Below are 22,735 nucleotides of genomic sequence, written 5' to 3' on the forward strand. Positions count from 1 at the left end.
ATTCAACGACTGAATGAATTATTGAGGGTTTATAATAAAGTTTGCCTGATATATTGATAATACAATTGGCCTTCCATATCTACAGGTTCCGCATCGGCAAAATCAACCAACTGCAGATCAAAAATATTCAGAAAATAACAATGTAAAAATACATTAATAAAGAATAATGTACAACTTAAAAACAATACAATGTAACAACTATTTAAGTATTTCATAACCTAAGTATTATAATAACCTAAAGATGATTTAAAGTATAGGAGGATGTAAGTAGGTTATATACAACTATTATGCCATTTTATATAAGGGACTCGAACATGTCTGGATTTTGGTATCCTCAGGGGGCTCCTGAAACAATCTGGATACCAAGGGGACAGCTGTATAATCTTTGGCTATACTGAACTAAGTGAAGAAAAAGTACTCTCAGATGTGATTATTGCAATAGATAGTTTTTCTAGAGAAAACAAATATACCTGATTTTTACTTGAATATTTATGAGTATGGTAATCTTTTTTATGACCCAAATTTAACATTATTGTTATCATAGAAGTCTGTCTATGGTAATACAGCATGAAATCTGTAGTCAGCTACAGATAAAAGGCTTTCACAAAGTTTGTTTGCCTTAGTCTGTTTTGTGCTGCTGTAACAGAATACCAAAGACTGGGTAATATATAAACAATAAAAATTTACTTGGTTCACTGTTCCAGAGACTGGAAAGTCCAATGTCAAAGGGCCCACATCTGGTGATGGCCTTCATTGCTGTATCATCTCATGTTGGAAGGCAGAAAGTCAAGACAGGGCAAGAGTGAGAGGGAGCCAAACTTACATTGCTAACCAATCCGCTCTTGAAATAACAAGCCTGCTTCCACTTTAATGATGTGACTCCATTCACAAGGGCAGAGACATTATCTAATTACCATTTAAACATCCCACCTCTCAACACTGTTGAATTGGGTATTAAATTTCCAACACATGAGCCTTGGGGGACATATTCAAATCATAGCACTGCTGTATTTAATGAGTTAAGTATTTTATTTAAGTTGAGAATTCCTTTTTTAAGTGAATCCAATGCCTTAAAACATATAAATTTCTAAATGCATAGGAAAAGATGGCAATAACTTGCTTTCTTTATCTAGGTCCTGGGAACTCCAACAAGGGAGCAAATCAGAGAAATGAACCCAAACTACACAGAATTTAAATTCCCTCAAATTAAGGCACATCCTTGGACTAAGGTGAGTCAGATTTTTTTTAAAGTATATTAATCAATAGTTAACTAAAACAGGTTTCTCGTTCTTAAACTAAACTATTTTGAGATCAGATAGTTGCATGAATACAAGCAGTTCTGCATGTAAAGATAGTTGTATAGATGTACTTGAGTGTTTCATTGACTTTATATAGTTTCAGTCTCATTGATTTCCTGTAGACAGTTTCTAGCCTGGTTTTTTGTTTACAAGGTAAGGACAGTGTACTTATATCATTAAAGTACAGAATTAATGATTTAGGAGTAGGATCTTATATAAAATTTTGGCAACCTAAAATTCAGAAGTTTATTTACATAGAGGTGTATAGTTTAATATCATATAGCATACCATACATTTCAAACATTATTCTTTTAAACTGTTAAAACACATACCTTATTATAGATGGCATTTTGTGTTTTTCCTCTCTTGTTTACCTTCCTACTGGCATTTTGGAAATATGATTAGAAAGCAAATGTAATCTTGCTGGGAGTATACATTAAAAACAATTGATAGGTTAACTGGATGTCACTAGCCTTTGGAAAAACCTAACCTTAACATTAAATGGAACCAGTTCTAAAGAGCATAATTGCTAATGTACCAGGGAACTTTTTTTTTTTCCTTTGGTATTTAATTGGAATGATTTTAAGAGAGATTTTATTAAAAAGTGTTTTCACCTCAGTTTGATTTGTGAGATTATGAAGAGAAAAAATACAAAATTTCTCAGTAGGGTTTATAAGTAGAGTGAATCTCTAACTTCATCATTTTACAAGTTTAGAAACTCTGACCAAAGATTCAAAGTGACTTACCCAAGATTACATGGATGGCTTGTGACAAAGCCGGGATTAAACTTCTGTGTGTGTGTGTGTGTGCGCGCGCATGTGTGTGTGTGTGTGTGTATGTGTCATGAGTTACAAATGATCAACTTTATAATATGTATTTTAAGGAGAGACTTTCTGTATTTTAAAATGTACATATAACAATTCATTTTATATACTGTTCATTTAGTTGGTTATAGATCTTTTATAATTAGAGGTGACGTAATTCAGGGCTATAGGTGAAATAATTTACACTCTGTAGAATCAAAGTATGTTTCTCTCTCTCTCTCTCTCAATTATGTATATTATGATTCCAGTTACTTTTTCTTTAAGTTCTCATAATCTCATTATCTATCTTCAGAAAATTCTCATTACTAATTATTTATTTCCTATTTAGAATCAAAGACCTCAATAGTATTTTAGTGCCAGAATTATAGGTTGTAGCTTTTACTACAACCTGGCCAACAGACCACGATCTTGCCTCCCCTTTTTAAAAGTTTATGGTAAGCACTAAATAGTCTGAGATTCAAAAGTGTTCTTTGACCTTTGTATTCAAAGCTTATTTTAAATCTGGGTCAGAAGATATTTAGGGATTCTCACCTGACTCTAAACCCAGGAAACCTCAGGTGGCCTACTTGGATTTAGGGGCTGCATTACAGTTTGAGTCCATTATAGTTACTGCAAGTTAAATTGTTTATAATAAGTGATTTGTAGTATACTATGACTTCAGCCGTGTTAAGCGAAAAACAACAAAGAGAATTCTGTGTATTAAATAAATACAGGGAAATATTCCAAAATGCCAACAGTAGTTTGGTTAAGAAGAAAGTGCACGATTTTATTTTCTTTGTTCTACCTTTTCAAACTTTCATATTTTCTTTAATAATGATGTTATTTTTATGAGGAAAAGGAAAAATTCTTTTTGGTATAATCTAAGTATTCATCACATATTACCCTCCTTATAGAGTTTCTGACAAATATAATGCTGAAATTGAGTCTATGAGATGCTATTTAACAGTCCCCATCCTCCATTATTATTATTATTATTATTATTATTATTTATCAAGATTGCCACTAGTCTTCGTTTATCTAAGGTTTCAGTTACACTTGGTCAACCTCTGTCTGAAATAGGTGATATAGTACAATAAGATACTTTGAGAGAGATACTACATTCACATTATTTTATTATAGATATTATAATTATTCTATTTTATTATTAGTTATTGTTAACCTCTTACTGTGCCTAATTTATAAAGTAAGCTTTTATTACTGGTATGTATGTATAGAGAAAAACAGTGTATGTAGGGTTTAGTAGTACTTGCAGTCTCAGCATCCACATGAGGGTCTTGGGGACATATCCCCTGTAGATAAAAGGGAGGGGGCACTGTATTTAGTGTGTGTCAAATTCTGCATTTTCCCCCTGAATTATATCTCTCTAATGCAAGTATTAGCTAGAGTAGAATGTGAGAAATAGTTGATTATAATTAAAATGCAGCCAACGAAAGAGCTGTGCTAAATATGTATGCTTTAAATCTTTGCCCTCTTGAATTCTTGATGTTTCCATATCTTATACTAATGCTTTTCAAACCTGAATCGTCTATGTAAAGCCCGTTTATTTAGATTTCCATTCCTGTACCATGTATAGAAAAATGACTCAGTTCTCCCATCTTTTTTGTCTATTAAAAGGACTCTGAACCTTTCATTCATCTGGCGTCTTTTGACATAATCTGGTTTTCACTTCATACACATGCGTTATGTAATAAGTGCACTTATGCTGGTTCCTCATTTGTGCACATGAGAGTGGGTGTTACTGGGATTGTAAACAAAAAAGTAAATTCAGAGGCAGAAATTTTATTATTTTTCTCTGTCATCTAGATGATTGAGAATATGCTTGTGTTGATTTTTTAAAAATAGGTTATCATAAGAATTAAAATACAAAACTTAAAATTCCTAGAGGGAACTCAGACTCCTTTCCTTACCATTGTGATAGTGGACAGCAACTTGAGAAATGCTCTTAGGGTAAGCAGCCATTTAAGTCATTTAAAGACCATATAGAATGTCCCCCAAAGAGAAGACCATTTTGCCCATCGAGGGCAGGTAAACAAGAGTCTGAAAACAAGAACCACTTAACCTTTATTGCTGTCTTCTGTTAGTCCCATCTCCTGAAGCTGTGGACATATGAACCCTGGTTTCCTGTGCTGCAATGTTGTGCAGCTATGTCCCCAAGATTGGGACTTGCTGTTCTTAAAAAAAAAAAAAAAAAAGTAGACAGAAATAGAGATCAAAAGAGAAGATGTCTTTCGTGAAAACATTGAGGTAAGGCGATACAGATGTGTAGAAGAAATAGCAGAAAAATAACACTGAGGTGATCCCAGTGTGATGTATGGCAGAAATCTTGACAATTAAAAACTCCAGTAAGTTGCCCTGGGCTATTACATAATAGCAATAGCCAGTGCAACATAATTCTTTAATAAAGCACTTGTGGCTTAAGTAGGAAAGGAAATAGGTGCTAATATTTTGAAACAAGGATTATTATTGGAGGTGAGGGAATGAAGACCTATGCCTTGGTGTACACTGTACACTACAAAGAAGAAAAACACACGGAAAGAAAAGGAAGTGATGCAAAAGTAGATTGAGAATTAAGTAGAGACAGAGATTGGTTGGAAGAAGAGAAGAAATTTAAATTCTGCATTTAGTATGTGGAGGTGTGGTTAAATGGTGGGCTATTATATACAGAGTGAGAATCTAGTTTAAACACTGCTCCTAATGTTTATGCCTCAGCTTTTTTTATTTTGTAAGATAGCGAATATCTGCTGTGTCTTTTCTCAGGATTATTTTGAAAATACAGCCATAATATACATATAAAGGATTACTTTAGTTTTGAATAAATGTGAAGGATGTAGCACTCCAATGTAGTTTTCTGATTTGTCTTCTCTGTCTCCACTGCCCTGACCTTAGTTTAGGTCACCATCATATCACAGAATTATTAAAAACAACCTCCTACCTCCTGATTTCCATCCTTTGGTTTCACATCACTTTAATCCATCCTCCTCATTTCTGTCAGAGTTGGCTTTTTTTAAAAGCACGTGTGATAGTGTCACTCCTATTTAAAATTCTTCTCTGATTCCTCATAACCTTTGGGAGAATTTAGTGTTATATACATATACTGACAAGAGTGATCCTATGTGCCAATTTATGCTTGTCCAGTGTAATTAATAATTGTTTGCCTCTTCACTCTCAGGAAGGTCCCAGTTTGGGTGGCAGATTATTTAGTCACTCTGTTCTTGATCTTTTCTGCCTTTCTTTTCCAGAAAAATAGAGTATTTATGTCCTATTCCTAACCTTCCTTGAGGTATCTAGTTATTGAACCCAGTCTCTTTCCCAAGTTTTACAGCTTCCTGTATCCTTAAATGCATGTTGTTAGGCAATGAATTTAAAAGTTTAGTGTCTACTTAGGGTTGATTAGGGATTTTTTAATAAAGTTTTATCATAGTAGGTGTACGAGGTGCCTTCCCACCCACTTTCGAGTGCATCATCCTTCTACCCTTTTGTTTAAATTTCTTTGTGACAAGCATTTCTCCTCTATCCTAGTAATAAATAATCCTGTGTGGTCAGTTAGGTAACACAGATGTCTGTTTTATTCTTTCAGAGTAATGAAAGAATAAAGTAACAACTGGTTAGTAGAAGGAAGTAGATTGCAATCCCAAGGCCCCTGATCTCTTAACAGTTACATTACTGCTATTTAATATGTTGGCTACATATTGGAGTGTTGTCCAGTTTGTAGATCACTTTGAAGGGACCATGCAGCCACGCTGGATTTTCTGGTTTAGTCAGATTGTCTCCTAGTTGTTCCCCAGAGAATCCGCATTCATTTCTGCCTCTTGCTAGTGTCTCCCTTCCCTCTCTCTACTCCCCCTTCCACTGTCTTAGAATGTTCTTTTTTTCTTCTCTGCTTACCAAGTCTTAACCTTTCTTAAGATCTCAAATCTCACTTCTCCCATGAAATACTTTCTCATTATCTAAGTTCTTTATGATTATCCTACCACATAACTCCTACAGTACCTACCAAATTATACCATATATATTATAGCAATTCCTAATTTCTTTTTTATAATAATATTAATACCAATTACTTCAAAATATTTGTCGCCAAGTTGTTGGCATATATGGTAGTTTAATACTTAAGTGTCTGTAGCGTTTGTATGACCGTAGGTCATTTGGTAAGTCTCCCAGAAAGCGTTATTCACAAAAATTAATCCTTGCATACCTGATTTCCTAAAACACTGTCAACATGCTTCATAGTGAATCAATACTAGTATTTCTAACTGGCTAACAGAGTAAGCAGAAAATTGAATTCTCAGGTCATTTCAGTTTTCAAAGGAATTATTTTAGACTGAAAAAGTTACTTATTCTCTATGCTTACAGCCGACCCAGAAAGCCCCACTATACTTATTTCTTTTTAAGACTTTGTCCATAATGTTACATTTTTTCCCCTGAACCATTCAATAGATTTTTCAGAACTTGGTAAACCTACCTGTTTTAACCGTTGTTCAGTATATTATTAAAATGCCTTCAGAGAGACCTAGAGGGCACAAAACAGAAATTGCTGCCAAAGTTTTCTTGCACATCCATTCTATCTTTCTTTTCTGGTCTCTCTGCATTACTCATTTCATTCACACGTGTTCCAGAAAGCATAAAACCATGTTGGGGATTTCTATTGACTCCTAAGGTTGCTACTTGTCTATTTTGTTCTATTGCTTATGGTAAATCAATTTTTATATTATTCTTCAACCCCCCTCTGCCCTGAGCATTCTACCTAGACCATTCTCACTTGTCTCACAAATACATATAGTATGTTCTCTACTGAAATTTCTACCCACATCCTTATTGCTAGAACAGTCACTTCATCTCCCTTTCTAATACCATTTTCTTATGTTAGACCTCACTTTTTTATTTCTACTGGCTATATATTCTTATTTCTTTGCTGGAAATCCACATTAAAATCCAGCTTTTAGGGTGGCTAATCCACATGTGAAAGGAATAATGTGAAAAAGGAAGAATACTCAGTAAGACATAATTTTCAGATTGCTTGTGGGAGGCAAAGGATGAGGTTAGGGGTGGATTTGAAAAGAAGGCAAAATTCTATTTTTAATTTATCATTTGTTCTTTAAATCTTGTGTCTTCTATGTAACCAGTGCTGTGCTGGGTACCATAAAGCATGCAAAAGAAGTAAAATATATAGTCTTTGTCCTTGAAAAGCTGACAGTTGAAAAGCTCAGTTGAAGCAAGTATTGAATAATGTGAGATACCATATAACCATATACTTGATGCTGTGCTGTAAGTGTTCAGAGGTGTTCCACATGGCTGTAGGTGTTATAAGGCAGACCAGTGAGGATGGTAGAGGGAAAAAGGAACTCCCCTTAAAGATAATAGATGAGGTGGGATGTTGAAGGGAGGTTTAAGATTTGCTTAGGTGTAGAAAAGGTTAGGAATTGTTATAGCCTGGGTGAGTATCTCTCAAGGTGGAGAGAGATGAATGGAAAGAAAATATTTCTATATTCTTAGGAGGGCCAGCCTGACTGTAATAACTGTTTTGTGAGCATTGAAAGATTAAATTGGATAAGCAGATAAGCAAATCACACTCCTGTGTAGGCATGTAGTGTTATTTCATCAGTGCATGATGTGAGGGAGGGAAATTTATGTTACATAGTTAAATGCTGATATCTACATATATACAGCCAGTCATTTAACATCGTTAGTAGGTGCTTAGAAACTGCAACTTTAAGTGAAATGATGTACAATAGGTTCTCAAATAATGTTGCTTCATTCAACGTTGATGAGGGAAAACATTTGATTTTATTATACCTTTCACTAAAAGTCACAGTTTTCAAGAACCTATCAATGACATTAAATGAAGACTTACTGTGTAACTTTCCTTACCTGTAGTAGAACTTGGGAAAACTAAATAAGGCTTTTAATTAGTACAGCTGAAATTCACTGGATGTTAGATCTGTCATGGCTAAGGAAAGGATTCTTTGTGTTTCTTATGCTCAGCGTTCTTTACCTGAGCTGGTATCTTAACGAAAAAGTTAGAAAAATACGCAGTAGGCCTGAGCCGAATTCAGTTTTGTGTATCCTACCCTGTTAGATGCTGATTTCATAGATAGCAATTTTACTTGGGAGGAGGGCTCTGAAAGTTGTTTTCAGTAGCCTCTGGTAATCATTTTTGATAGTACTTAAAGTGAATTGGATTAGCTTGTATGTCCGTGCATCATTAGATCAATGTAGCAAAGCATGTGAAAGACTGCCAGAGAATGTATGTTTTTTGTTTTTTGGGGGGGGTTTTCTTGAGATGGAGTCTCACTCTGTTGCCCAGGCTGAAGTGCAGTGGCACAACCTCGGCTCACTGCAGCCTCCACCTCCGAGGTGCAAGTGATTCTCCTGCCTCAGCCTCCCAAGTAACTGAGATTACAGGCACCCACCACCACGCCTGGCTAATTTTTGTATTTTTAGTAGAGTTAGGGAGAATATTTTAAAAAATAGTATGGACTAATTTATTAAGTAATTATTGAATTCTGTGCGCCATATGAGCACTTAAGTAGACTTAATTTCTTCTCTTAGTGAATATAATTACCTATTCTACAGTCCATGGCATTGTCTCACTTTTAATCCTGTGTTTAGGTTTACAAATTGCATATAATTTCAGATGATTAATAGATTACTTGAGAGTCAATATTGGGGTTGCTCTTTAGGAGTGTTCATGGGTTATTAGTTTTTAAAACTGGATGCTTATATTTTGTATATGACCAGGATATAGGATGAGTGTTGTACATTTATCATAATAAAAACTAGTGAGGAATAGCTATTTGGAACAGGCATGGCTCTTGTTCTGTGTTCTGTTAGATTAATTATCACTGCCAACAGCCATTTAAAATGGACATTTTTACATTGCTCTGATTGGCTGCATAATACAACAGAGTTGCTAAGAGCTGATGCTGTGAGATGCATCTTAACCATAGGTTTTGGTATGGTGTATGTGATTGCTTAAAAATGGCCTTTTTATAAAGTGCTTGAGATTCAGTCACAACACTTAGCTCCAGGTTGAAATTGGAAGGCCAAAGTCTATTCTAGGACATGTAGGGCAGAAATTGCCTCTGTCATTTTTTAGTTACCCAAATGCAAATTTATTTTGAATAATTCTTCATTTAAGGACTTCTTTGCATTTGTTCAATACTGCGGAAACTTTCTTTTTTAAAAAATGAATTTTTTCTGTTAGTTTCTTTTATGGACTAGTATTTGTGATGAGAGTTGATATTTGTTTTAATATAAGAAAATGAGTTGCTGCATAGGTGAGGTAGTATTTGAATCACTTTAAAAGTTCATGTCAGTGTTTTGGTTCTTTTCAATATTTCCTTTCTCTTTTCTTTCTTTTTTCCTTTCTCTTTTTCTTTTCTTCTTCTTCTTCTTCTTTTTTTTCCTTTGTTTTATTTTGTTCTGTTTTATTGATTTACTTTTGGTTTTGTTTTTAAAGGGGTGTTTTGGGATCTCTGTGGCCTTGCTGCATACTTCGCTGGCCATATTTAGTCTGCGTACTAATTGTTAGTTGGCCCAGTAAGTCTTATTTTGTGCTCTCAGTTCTTTCAGTCTGGTTTTCTATTTTTGTCCACCTGGTTGTGTTTTAGTTCATGAGAGAATTTATTCTGATGGGCCAGATTTTAATCTGTGTACTAAATTTTAGTCTGCAGACTAAAAGTAATCCGCGGATTATTTATTTTTGAAAAATATTTAATTCCCCCACTGGAAACTATCCTAAAAGAATGTTAAATTCTCTTAGAATAGCCAGGGGAGTTCACAGATACTGGTGAGTTCTGCCATTTTTTGTTCTCAATACCTAGACATAATAGACCCTGCTACCTCCCTTGCATATTTGGCTCCGTTGTGCCTAGGTGTTGGTATACATTACTATGCCTGTCACCTGTAACTGTGACTGTCCCTTAGTTGTATTGTTAATTGTACATATTTTGTTTAGCTTTTGGTGGGTGAATTGGGCATATTTGCAGATGGAACTGTGTTTAATTTGTAGTGCTCAAAGATGTAGGGTTTATTTTTTCAGAGAGTTTTTCCAAAGAGGAAAAAGTGTTCTCTATTTTTCCTAAGTAATGGGTGCAAGGGTATAAGCGGGCAAAGCCCACAATAGAAAAAGTAAGTTAATACCCGCACTCCTGAGGTGATATGTCAATTTCCTGATGAGTCCTAAGATAATGAGAATGTCAGCAAAGAAACATCTTTTAGCAGAGAAGTCAATCCAAAATGGAGAATAATCCGCGGTGGCCTGATCCTTCTTAGCTCACACAAATTAAAAGTATCTGGCTTGAAATCTATAGCATTATAACTTAAATATATTTACTACTTTCCTCTCATCACTAATAACTTAGCAAAAAAAAATGTTTATACTGTGTAACTGGAACACATTAATAGAGAAAAAAGTAGCATATTTGGAACTTGAAACTTTAAAAGCAAGCTAATATGCCCCCTCCCAGCCATGTCTGTGGATGATGAATCCAGGTCGTAGAAGACCACTTTACTTTGGGAACTTTACTTCTAGATTTCATTTTGATTTTAACTTTTTTTGGTTTTGTATTTTTTTAATAAACGCACTGGCATTGGAACATAATAAACTAAAATTAAAATGTTTCTTTACTGTGCCTCACCATTGCACAATCAAAAAAAATTTTTTTGCATACACTGTGGTGAAATAATTTTTAAAACTTGGACTTGCTACTGTGAAGACTGATGTTTAAAGTTTATAACTGTATAAACATTTTCTATGTCCCCCCCACACCATGGATTTCTTATAACATTGGATATATTTTTCCTTGCTGGACTATTCTCTTTTGGATTGACTTCCCCTGTTTGGATTATTTCACTGCATTATCATCTTTAGGATTCGTCAGGAACAGGACATTTCACCTCAGGAGTGCGGGTATGTACTTAATTTTTTTTTTCCCAAAATTTCAGGGCAGGTCTATAAAACTTGGGGGAAATCTTTTTTGAGAGGCTAAACAATTATTCATTCTTGAAATGTAATAGTAAACGATGTAAGTAGCTGTGATTTCTGTTTTTATTCACTGTATGGCATAGGTTTCGTTTATAGTATATTTAGATTGTCAGTCTCTTGGGTGATTCATTGACATCTAGGCTGAAGTTTAGGAATTGTGGGATTTTAAGATTATTATTTCTATTACAAGAATAAATACTGATGAAGATCCATGAAACCAAAGGTCTGAGTGTTAAGCAATTTCATTGAGTAAGGAAAGAAGTGACAGCAGAAGCTTCTTTAATTAAAAGACAAATTTCAGTTCTTGGTGGTTTCCTTTTCTTTAGAAGCAAAAATAATTCAGATGAGCTACTTTCTAGTTTGCCCTGTAATTTTTAGAAGTTACATGCTAACTCACCCTGTATTATGGTCAGAAATCTGAACTGTGGGAGATACTGGGTTTTGACCCTACATAGTTTTCCACTTAACCTTTATTCACAGAGTACTGAACCAAGGCTTTTCTCATCAAGAATCTCTCAAGGGTTTAAAATAAGTGTATACGTTTTGTAAAGGCAGGTTAAATGTTGATTTTAAAGTAGGCTCTTGGCATGTATTATTTTCTTTTATTGTTTTTAACTCTTGAATGTCGTGAGTTACGATTCTCTGACAAATATACGCTAATAAATGTCTTAGTACCAATATGGATGATCACTTGTAGCCAGTAAAACACCAAAAGAGATGGGTGACTTAAAAAAATAGTAGAAACAAGCTTGTAATACTGGTTTATTAACAGCTTTAACACAAAATCTTTGAAAATATAACATGAAATTTTTTTATTTAAAATAACTCAGTGCCCAGCCATCCTACATTTGAATGTTAGCAGGAGATATTTATTTCTACTTTTGGCGCTACTTTTAATTCCACTTATGTGCTGCCATGTTGGTGCAAAAACCTTTTGGATTAGCTGGCAAAATAAATCCTTATACTATCAAACAGAAGCAAACTTGCCTTCAGGGATAAAATATGCCAATGGTGTTTAATATTTTTACAAAAATTTTCTGAGTTTTCCCACTGATTATTTTCTTTTTACATTCTGTATATGATTATAGACCTTGGGAGCAAGAGAGGGGACCAATAACAGTAGAAGAGCTGAACCTTTCAAATTTGACAGTAACTCTAAGGTTTCCTTGACTGAGGCAAGTCAGAGTATTCAAAAGAATAGATGAGGCGGGTTTTGACCTTACAAAAAGGTTTCTTTTTAACATAACCAAGAAATTGACTGAGGCATTTCTTTATGTTCTGAAATAATTTCCTAAGAGCCTGCTTTACCTAATTTCTCAATTTTCATGGAAAATGTATTTTTCAATAATTAAAAACAAATACAATCCTCTTTTCACTGTAGACAGTACTCATAAATAGTCTCTGGAAAGTCTAATGAGCTCTGTAGTTGTAACTAGTTCTAACCATCAGCATAAGTGAACAACCAGATGTTATATGAGCCATTCTTACTAGGAAACCTTAGCCTCCCAGGCTGCTCCATGCCCTGTCACAATCTGCATGGACTTTTCTCACTTGTGGGTCTGTTTGCCTCCATTTATAAGTGTCTACTTCTCTGTCCACCTCTGGTTGTATGTTCTTCCTGTCGAGGGATATATGTTTCATTTTTCTTTAGTTCCAAAGGCTTCTCGTCTGTTTATTTCTGTTCCTTACCTTTTTATTTTTATTCTGTAGGTGGCCATAATTTAGAATGAAGCATATTTTTATAGTTTTTGATGATTAGTTTTATTTAAGACACAAATTAGTAGAAAGCTATCTATTCCTTTAAGTAGATCAATTTAATTGAATTTTTCTTCAATATTGCCTTCAGCTCACTTTTTCTGTGTCTTAATCATTCTTAATGGATAATACATTTTTTTTCTCCTTGATTAAAACCCTGGAATATTCATTCAAGTGGGGGAAATCTGGCCATATTCATGGTAACACCTACTTGAGAAAAAAAAAATAGGACATTTAATCAAATTCAAGGTATTCAAGAATTTCTTCAAATAATGGTAGGCTCTGTTTATTGGAAATAATACCAAATCAGTAGCATTTATAGACCTAGAGTAAATAGCTCTTCTTTCTTTTCTTTTTGATTGCCAAATTTTTGAACAGTACTGCCCATCATTAACAATTGTTCTGCTAAAAAACAATGCAAAAGAGGCAATCTTTTATTTACTGCCATAGCAGTGAAAACTTTAAAATTTAAGAAATAATTTTCTAGTTGTACTTGCCTCCAGAACTCAGCCTTTCCCGTGTGCCTGTCATATTTTGTATGCATGTCTGATTGTTGTTACTTTATGATTAGCATATATAGATTTTTCTCCGAGCATTTCTCATATAATCTTTAATTAGCAATTCACCCCTGTGAATCATATGCATTTAACTTTTTCCATTCTAGAAGGTCCTTTCCCAAATGCAACCATGTTTCTGTGCATGGTGGTAATTAAGTCATTGCTCACAGGGTATTTACTTAGTTTCTTAAAACATTAATTATTCTTTCCCTTTTTTTGTACTGCAGGTCTTCCGACCCCGAACTCCACCAGAGGCAATTGCACTGTGTAGCCGTCTGCTGGAGTATACGCCAACTGCCCGACTAACACCACTGGAAGCTTGTGCACATTCATTTTTTGATGAATTACGGGACCCAAATGTCAAACTACCAAATGGGCGAGACACACCTGCACTCTTCAACTTCACCACTCAAGGTAAATCCAAACACTTTGCTCTTCACCAGTTCTAGGAAAGCTACACACTGGGTGTGAAATGACATTCTATTAATTAAAATCTGTGGGAGACAAAAATGGACATATTAAGTACTTAGGTAGGCGAAAAGAGCATCCTTTCTAACTTAATGGTCACTACTTATATCATTTTGAAGAAAAGAGTAGCACATAAAAGTTTTCCAATAGGCATAGCTTCTTTAATTTTTAGCAGAATATAATGTTGGCACAGGAGAAGTTACAGAGAGTTCAGTGAGTGAAGTTTATCACTAATTGGACTAATGTACAATTTAACCTTTAGGTTTGGATCTGAAACTTAAAATAGTAGCATTTCTTGCTTCCCTAGAGTTTGTATCAAGTTTTTTTAAACCTGGAATGAATTGGCTATATTTGTATAAATTCAATTGTCTTCCAAACAGGAGGAAAACTGGAGCCCTATAAACCCTTTCTAAGAACTTAAACAAACAATAGAGACAAGGAAATTTCCATCCCCTCTGAGATTTGGCACCATTGCTGCTGCAGAGAAAATACTGAAAGGAAAACTAACTTTGTGCATTGTGGTTTCTGGAAGACCTTGGGATAGTCACTATTTCTTCACTATTTCTGTGTTCAGTTTTCTTTTCTCCTTGATTAAGACCTAAGTGATTCATTCATTCAGTCACACTACCTCTGATGATGTGACTTTCTTCTTACACTGAGCATAAAAAATGTACAATTCATTACAAAAAAAAACACAGTTGATGTATTGATTAGTAAGCATACTCAGGCTAGAAAACCGAAAAGGGAGATGTTGAGCTTTCTGTGACAAAGAAAGAAATCTATTTCCTTTATTCATATATATCATATCTTTCTCTTAAAAAAAAAATGAAGACTCTTTTATTTTGGTATTTTAAAATATTATGTTTGCCCAGCACACTAGATATAAATATGATGTGGGTCTTGAACATTTATGTTTTTGAGGGTTTGGATGCATTTATATTGCATTTATATAAAATGCATTTATATTTGGATGTAATGTGTATAGATACAGTGTGTGGTCTCTGTGGTTATCAGAGTGTTTATGTGATTCTGAGTATCAGTGAAAAAGTGGACCCTGTAAACACAGTCATGTATTCCTTAGTGATGCAGATATGTTCTGAGAAATGTGTCATTCAGCAATTTTCGTCCTTGCGCAGACGTCACAGAGTGTGCTTATGCGTACTTATTATTGAAAGTGCTGTCATTTTGAGATATGGCCCCTTTTTAAAAAGTGTTAAAATGCTCTGTCTTAGCACCCATTCTGAAACTGAGCTGTAATCACAAAGTAGTACTTTCTCACGGTCTTTGTAAATCACTATTGTTACTGTTTTTGAACAGTGTTTCTATGTAAGATGTCCAGGGAAGAGAGAGTTTTTTTTTTGTTGTTGTTATTGTTTTTTGTTTTTTTTGTTTGTTTTGTTTTGAGACGGAGTCTCACTCTGTCACTCAGGCTGGAGTGCAGTGGCATGATCTTGGCTCACTGCAACCTCCACCTCCCAGATTCAAACAATTCTTGTGCCTCAGCCTCCTTAGTAGCTGGGATTACAGGCACCTGCCACCATGCCTGGCTAATTTTTGTATTTTCAGTAGAGACGGGGTTTCACCATGTTGGCCAGGCTGGTTTTAAACTCCTGACCTCAGGTGATCTGCCTGCCTTGGCCTCCCAGAGTGCTAGGATTACAGGTGTGAGCCACCGTGCCTAGCCTTGATGCCATTGTATTTGATATGATACTCTGTATTCTAATTTTGGAGCAGTGTTTCCAAATGGTGATCTTGTTTTCTGAGGCAGCTGTAACTGTGTACAGATGCAACTTTAAAGCACATGCTAGTTAGTAGTAATTAATGGATGACCAGAATAAAACTGGGTAATCCAAGGGGTTGAAGAAGGAGAATCAATCTTCCAGTTGGTTGTATAGCTAAAGGAAATCTAGAGATAGAAACATTGTGGGGGGTCTGGTTGAAGGGTGAGGGATATTAGTGAGGTTCTTCTAAAGGCAGCATAAAGCCCTCCTCCATCCTCATAACAAATTGTCAGTGACATCTGCAGCACTACTTCCCCCAAATAAAATAAAGATCTACATATAGTAGGTGCTCAATGAATGTATGAGTGCCATGTACCACTTTAAATAAACATAATATTCATTAATTCATACAACCAGTATTTTTTGGGCATTTCTAATGTTCCCTCTGGTTGTCATTACTATTGTTTTAATTTCTAAAGTAAACCTGCTATATATACGGAACTATAAAGATTAAACACTTGAGTAAAATATAGTGTTTTATTAAGGTAAAGCTTACAATAAAGCTAACTGCAATTTGATGTTTGTTACTGTACCATGGAGTAATTAGCCATAAACAGTAATTAGCATTACTTTCATATAATCACAATATTTCCATATTCAGATAGAGGAAGGAGAGAGATGAACAGATATGAGACGGATAACTTTGAGATCTTTCTGATTGCCTAAATCCATAACTCAGGAGAACATCAGACCTCTCTCATTTTTCCAGCACTGAAGCTTCAGTGTTCCAGGACCCCATGACTGACAATATTATCTGCTTTCAGATGTTGGAAATTGGAATAAACCTTTGGCACACCCCCTTCTTTCCATTTCTTCCTGTCATTAGAATTTCAAATTCAGCCATAGCTGAATCAGACCTTAGGAAGCAGATAGAATCAGGAAAGCCCAGTAAGGATCAGTATTTTCTTATTAACTAATTTGTTGCCTATTCCAAGGCTGGAATATATTAGGAAATCAATTGTTTTGTATGTTTAAAGGTGAGTCTTCCCCAAACTCTATCACACACATCCCCAATCTCAGTTTTTTACCTAATTTGTATGAAATTTTACCAATTGAAGTTATTTAGTAAATATTGTCCTCCTAAGAGTATAGGGTAGGATGGAGGTGGTAAAGATATTATCCGTTTACTTTAGTATGAGCTAATGTGAACGTTCTATTCCTCTACCACTTGGCAGGATTATGTGAGAGAATGATAGCTTTGTGGGGAGATAAGTAAGAGTGGCAGCATGTTGGCTAGGCCAGAAGAAGCAGTGATTTAATAACTCTGGGGAACTGTTAATTGAGAGTTGAAATGGGATATTTGGGGCAGCCGTTGAGCAATATGCAGACTCAGACAGACTGAATATTTTGAGGCGGGGAGTAAGAGTATCTGGACATGAAAAAAGCAGGTGATGAGATAGAAAAGGTGTTCCAGAAAGCAAGTAAATAAAAGAACAGTAAAAGGGAGACTAAGGTATAAAAAACAAAGGAAAATAAGGAAAGCATTAGAAAATATTTTTTGAAAGAGTATAAGAATGTGTTACAGAATAGGAATTGATGAAAACATGGAATTGAAAATGAGTAGGCGATGGGCAGCAAAAGCAAGTGTTCTAGAATCCTAGTTCATCAAAGATTTATATTTCTTTCATTTGAAAGCAGTAGGCTACTTATTTATAAAATCTATTGTAATTAATTATGATAACTAGCAGATTCCATATTTGTAACAATGGTTTTTAAACTTATTTTCCCATTATAAAATAGCGATAGACATAAATAGGGTCAGCTCATCTATTTATCTGCCCATGTCCTAGCCCTTTTCTTCTAAGTTGCCTTATCCTCAGACACATCTGAAGTGAATATAGTATTTCAACTACCTGAGATTAATTAAAGTATAGACACGCATTGTTTTATTGGGCTTCACTTCAATGCATTTCACAGGTAATGCTTTTTTTTTTAAAACAAATAAAAGGTTCGTGTCAACTCTGTGTTGACTGAGCCTGTTTTTCCAACAACTTATGCTTATTTTGTGTGTCTGTGCCACATTTGGTAATTCTTGCAATATTTAGAGCTTTTTCATTGTTATTACATCCATTATGGTGATCTGTGATCGTAATTTTTTTGATGTTACTATTGTGATTGTTTTGGAAGTTTGTATTGAACTTAATTGATCAATGTGTGTGTTTCAACTGCTCCACCCATCAGCCAATCCCCATCTCTCTCCCTCTCCTTGCATCTCCCTATTCCCTGAAGCACAACAATATTGAAATTAGGCTATTTAATAACCCTACAAGGGCCTCCAAGTGTTCAAGTGAAAGGCAGAGTCACACAGACTCTCACTTTAAATCAAAAGCTAGAATGATTAAGCTTAGTGAGGAAAGTATGTCAACAGCTGAGATGGGTCAAAAGCCAGGCCCATTGTGCTAAACAGTTAGCCAAGTTGTGAATGCAAAGAAAAGTTGTCAAAGGAAATTTAAAGTGCTACTCCAGTGAACACACAAAGAAATAGAGATCAAAACAGCCACAATATTTTCTTAAGGCAGAGCCTAATCAAAAGCAAGGCCCTAATGTTACTCAGTTCTGTAAGGGCTGAGAGAGGTGAGGAAGCTACAGAGGAAAAGTTTGTAGCTAGCAGAGGTTGGTTCATGAGGCTTAAGGAAGGAAGCCATTTCCATACCATACAAATGCAAGGTGAAGCAGCAAGTGCTGATATAGAAGCTGCAGCAAATTATCCAGAAGACTTCTAGTTAAGAGCATTGATTAACATAGCTACACTAACCAACAGATTTTCAGTGGAGACAGAACAGCCTTCTATTGGAAGAAGATGCCATCAACAATCTTCCTAGCTAGAGAGGAAAAGTCAGTGGCCTGGCTTCAAAGCTTCAAAGGATAGGTTAACTCACTTGTTGTGGGCTAATACAGCTGGTGATTTTAAGTGGAAGCCAGTGCTTCTTTACCATTCCAAAAATCCTAGGGCCCTTAAGAATTATGCTAAATCTACTCTGCTTGTGCTCTATAAATGCAACAAAAAAGCCTGCATGATAGCACATCTGTTTACAGCATGGTTTACGGAATATTTGAAGCCCACTGTTGAGACCTACTGCTCAGGAAAAAAAGATTCTTTCAAAATATTACTACTTAGTGACAATGTATCTAGTCATCCAAGAGCTCTGATGGAGATGTACAAGGAGATGAATGTTGTTTTTATGCCTACTGACACAGCATCCATTCTGCAGCCCATGGATCAAGGAATAATTTCTACTTTTATGTCCTGTTATTTAAGAAATGCATTTCATAAGGCTGTAACTGCCATTAGATAGTGATTCCTTTGATGGATCTGGGAAAAGTAAACTAAAAACCTTCTGGAAAGGATTCACCATTCTAGATGTCATTAGGAATGTTTGTGATTTGTGAAAGAGGTCCAAATATCAATATTAACAGGATTTTAGAAGAAGTTAATCTCAAGTCTCATGGATAACTTTGAGGGGCTCAAGACTTCATTGGAGGAAGTCACTGCAGATGTGGTGGAAATAGTAAGAGAATTAGCATTAAAAGTGAAGCCTGAAAAGTGACTGATTTGCTGTAGTCTTTATGATAAAACATGAATGAATGAGGAGTTACTTCATATGGATGAGCAAAAAAAGTGGTTTCTTTAGAAGGAATCTCCTTCTGGTGAAGCTGCTATGTTGAAATGACCACAAAGGATTTAGAATATTCCATAATCTTAGTTGAAAGCGGTGATAGGGTTTGAGAGGGTTGACTCCAATTTTGAAAGAAGTTCTACCAGGGTAAAATGCTATCAGCCTTAAATGCTACAGAGAAATCTTTTGTGAAAGGAAGAGTCAGTCAATATGACAAACTTCATGGTTGTTTTGTTTGGAGAAATTGCCACAGCCACCCTCACCTTCAGCAACCAACATCCTGGTCAGTCAGCAGCCATTGACATCAAGGTATAAGACTCTCCACCCACAAAAGATGACTTGCAGAAGGCTCAGGTGATCTTTAGGATTTTTTAGCTTAAAGTATTTTTAAATTAAGGTATATATGTGTTTTTTTTTTTTTTTTTTTTTTTTTTTAGATGTAATGCTTATTGCCCACTTAATAGACTATAATGTAGGGTAAACTCATCACTTATATGCAGTGGAAAACCAAAACATTTGCATGACTCACTTTATTGTAGTGGTCTAAAACCGAACCTGTAGTATCTCCGAGGTATTCCTATATCTTCCAAGGTTATTCTCAAATTACTATGAACTCTGAGGTGAGTATTAATGGTTTTTAGACTTACTATTTACAACAGCCATGATAAATTTACTTGGAATAGGAACTCTTGATGTATGTAGGACACATCAATAGAATTAATGTCAGAATTATTCTTCAGTGCTTTCTAAGTAATCTAGAAGAGTAAAATATCTGTGTAATCAGTTATACTCTTCTGGGCAATGAAATGCTAGGTATACTACTGGAGACACACCACAGGGAGAACTTGAGAAAATTTATGAGTGGACTAAAAGGGGGCAGGTAGGATTTAGTTCAGGTAACTACAGTAGTAATGACAAATAATGAGTGACTGTATTCAAGATTTTAGGCTCTAAATTATGTATTTTATAAAAGAATTTTTATTGTTTTCCCTGAGATTATTTGGTCCACCCTGCTACTTTGGACATACTCTACTGGGGAAAATGTGGCATGGTATAGGAACAATCAATCAAAAACTAGTATCTTCAATGAAAGTTCTGTGTGTAGTTTGGACACATATACTTCCAGAAGACCAGAACACTGGTGGTATATGATATATAAACAAGACAATAAAGAAATGCAACATTGCAGGAGCAAAGAGTAGGTCAGACCTAAAGCCTAGTTCCCTGTAACTAAATAGTTGTAGACCTTGGTCAACACACTATCCCTACCTGAGTTTCCCCATTTAAATAAGTGAGATCGTTGGATTTAAGGATATTCAAGGACATGTGCATCTTCAAAATTTTAATTATAAAAATGAATTGACTCCAGAAAGATAAAGAAAAAATGACAAAGCCAAACATGTAGACCACGATTGGATTAAGATACAAAATCATGACATAAATATAGAAAAATCTAGACTGGTTCCCCCAGAATCAAAACATTAGCAGTATTATTATTATTATTATTATTATTATTATTATTATATGTTAAGTTCTAGGGTACATGTGCACAACGTGTAGGTTTGTTACATATGTATACATGTACTATGTTGGTGTGCTGCACCCATTAACTCATCATTTACATTAGGTATTTCTCCTGCTATCCCTCCCCGCTCCCCCGACCCCACAACAGGCCCCAGTGTGTGATGTTCCTCACCCTGTGTCCAAGTGTTCTCATTGTTCAGTCCCCACCTGAGTGAGAACATGTGGTGTTTGGTTTTCTGTCCTTGCAATAGTTTGCTCAGAATGATAGTTTCCAGCTTCATCCATGTTCCTACAGAGGACATGAACTCATCCTTTCTTATGGCTGCATAGTATTCCATGGTGTGTATGTGCCACATTGTTTTAATCCAGTCTATCATTGATGGACATTCGGGTTAGTTCCAAGTCTTGGCTATTGTAAATAGTGCCGCAATAAACATACGTGTGCATGTGTCTTTATAGCAGCATGATTTAAAATTATTTGGGTATATACCCAGTAATGGGATGGCTGGGTCAAATGGTATTTCTAGTTCTAGATCCTTGAGGAATCGTCACACTGTCTTCCACAATGGTTGAACTAGTTTACAGTCCCACCAACAGTGTAAAAGTGTTCCTATTTCTCCACATCCTCTCCAGCACCTGTTGTTTCCTGACTTTTTAATGATCACCATTCTAACTGGTGTGAGATGGTATCTCATTGTGGTTTTGATTTACATTTCTCTGAAGGCAAGTGATGATGAGCATTTTTTCATGTTTCTGTTGGCTGCATAAATGTCTTCCTTATAACTACTGGGTACATAATGAAATGAAGGCAGAAATAAAGATGTTCTTTGAAACCAATGAGAACAAAGACACAACATACCAGAATCTCTGGGACACATTTAAAGCAGTGTGTAGAGGGAAATTTATAGCACTAAATGCCCACAAGAGAAAGCGGGAAAGATCTAAAATTGACACCCTAACATCACAATTAAAAGAACTAGAGAAGCAAGAGCAAACACATTCAAAAGCTAGCAGAAGGCAAGAAATAACTAAGATCAGAGCAGAACTGAAGGAGATATAGACACAAAAAAACCCGTAAAAAAATCAATGAATCCAGGAGCTGGTTTTTTGAAAAGATGAAAACAAAATTGATAGACTGTTAGCAAGACTAATAAAGAAGAAAAAAGAGAATAATCAAATAGGTGCAATAAAAAAATGATAAAAGGGGATATCACCACCAATCCCACAGAAATACAGACTACCATCGCAGAATACTATAAACACCTCTACGCAAATAAACTAGAAAATCTAGAAGAAATGGATAAATTCCAGTCCTCCCAAGACTAAACCAGTAAGAAGGTGAATCCCTGAATAGACCAATAACAGGCTGTGAAATTGAGGCAATAATTAATAGTCTACCAACCAAAAAAAGTCCAGGACCAGACAGATTCACAGCCGAATTGTGCCAGAGGTATAAAGAGGAGCTGGTACCATTCCCTCTGAAACTATTCCAATCAATAGAAAAAGAGGGAATCTTCCCTAACTCATGAGGTCAGCATCATCCTGATACCAAAACCTGGCAGAGACATGACCAAAAAGGAGAATTTTAGACCAATATCCCTGATGAACATCGATGCAAAAATCCTCAATAAAATACTGGCAAACCGAATCCAGCAGCACTTCAAAAAGCTTATCCACCACGATAAAGTGGGCTTCATATGCAAGGCTGGTTCAACATACGCAAATCAATAAACGTAATCTATCATATAAACAGAACCAAAGACAAAAACCACATGGTTATCTCAGTAGATGCAGAAAAGGCCTTTGACAAAATTTAACAGCTCTTCGTACTAAAAACTCTCAATAAACTAGGTATTAATGGGACGTATCTCAAAATAATAAGAGCTATTTATGACAAACCCACAGCCAATATCATACCAAATGGG

At 35.4% G+C, this 22,735-nt stretch overlaps 3 protein-coding genes across 10 annotated transcripts in view; 2 read left to right on the plus strand and 1 right to left on the minus strand.

The window, feature by feature from the left end:
* Positions 1-22,735, minus strand: part of NDUFB4 (NADH:ubiquinone oxidoreductase subunit B4) — an 812,324-nt gene that overhangs the window by 719,064 nt on the left and 70,525 nt on the right. The window lies entirely within an intron of this gene.
* The window catches only part of LOC126949250 (cytochrome c oxidase copper chaperone), an 846,236-nt gene that overhangs the window by 642,636 nt on the left and 180,865 nt on the right, over positions 1-22,735 (plus strand). The window lies entirely within an intron of this gene.
* GSK3B (glycogen synthase kinase 3 beta) overlaps positions 1-22,735 on the plus strand; it is a 270,425-nt gene that overhangs the window by 214,475 nt on the left and 33,215 nt on the right. Inside the window, exons 8-10 of one of the 2 annotated variants that reach the window (XM_050781893.1) lie at positions 1,134-1,229; positions 10,995-11,033; positions 13,648-13,834. In XM_050781893.1, the coding sequence (XP_050637850.1) occupies positions 1,134-1,229; positions 10,995-11,033; positions 13,648-13,834 (322 nt within the window). The remainder of the gene's footprint in view (positions 1-1,133; positions 1,230-10,994; positions 11,034-13,647; positions 13,835-22,735) is intronic. The other variant, XM_050781894.1, reaches the window with a different exon arrangement.

Source organism: Macaca thibetana, chromosome 2 (genome assembly GCF_024542745.1).
Source record: "Macaca thibetana thibetana isolate TM-01 chromosome 2, ASM2454274v1, whole genome shotgun sequence".
NCBI lineage: Eukaryota > Metazoa > Chordata > Mammalia > Primates > Cercopithecidae > Macaca > Macaca thibetana.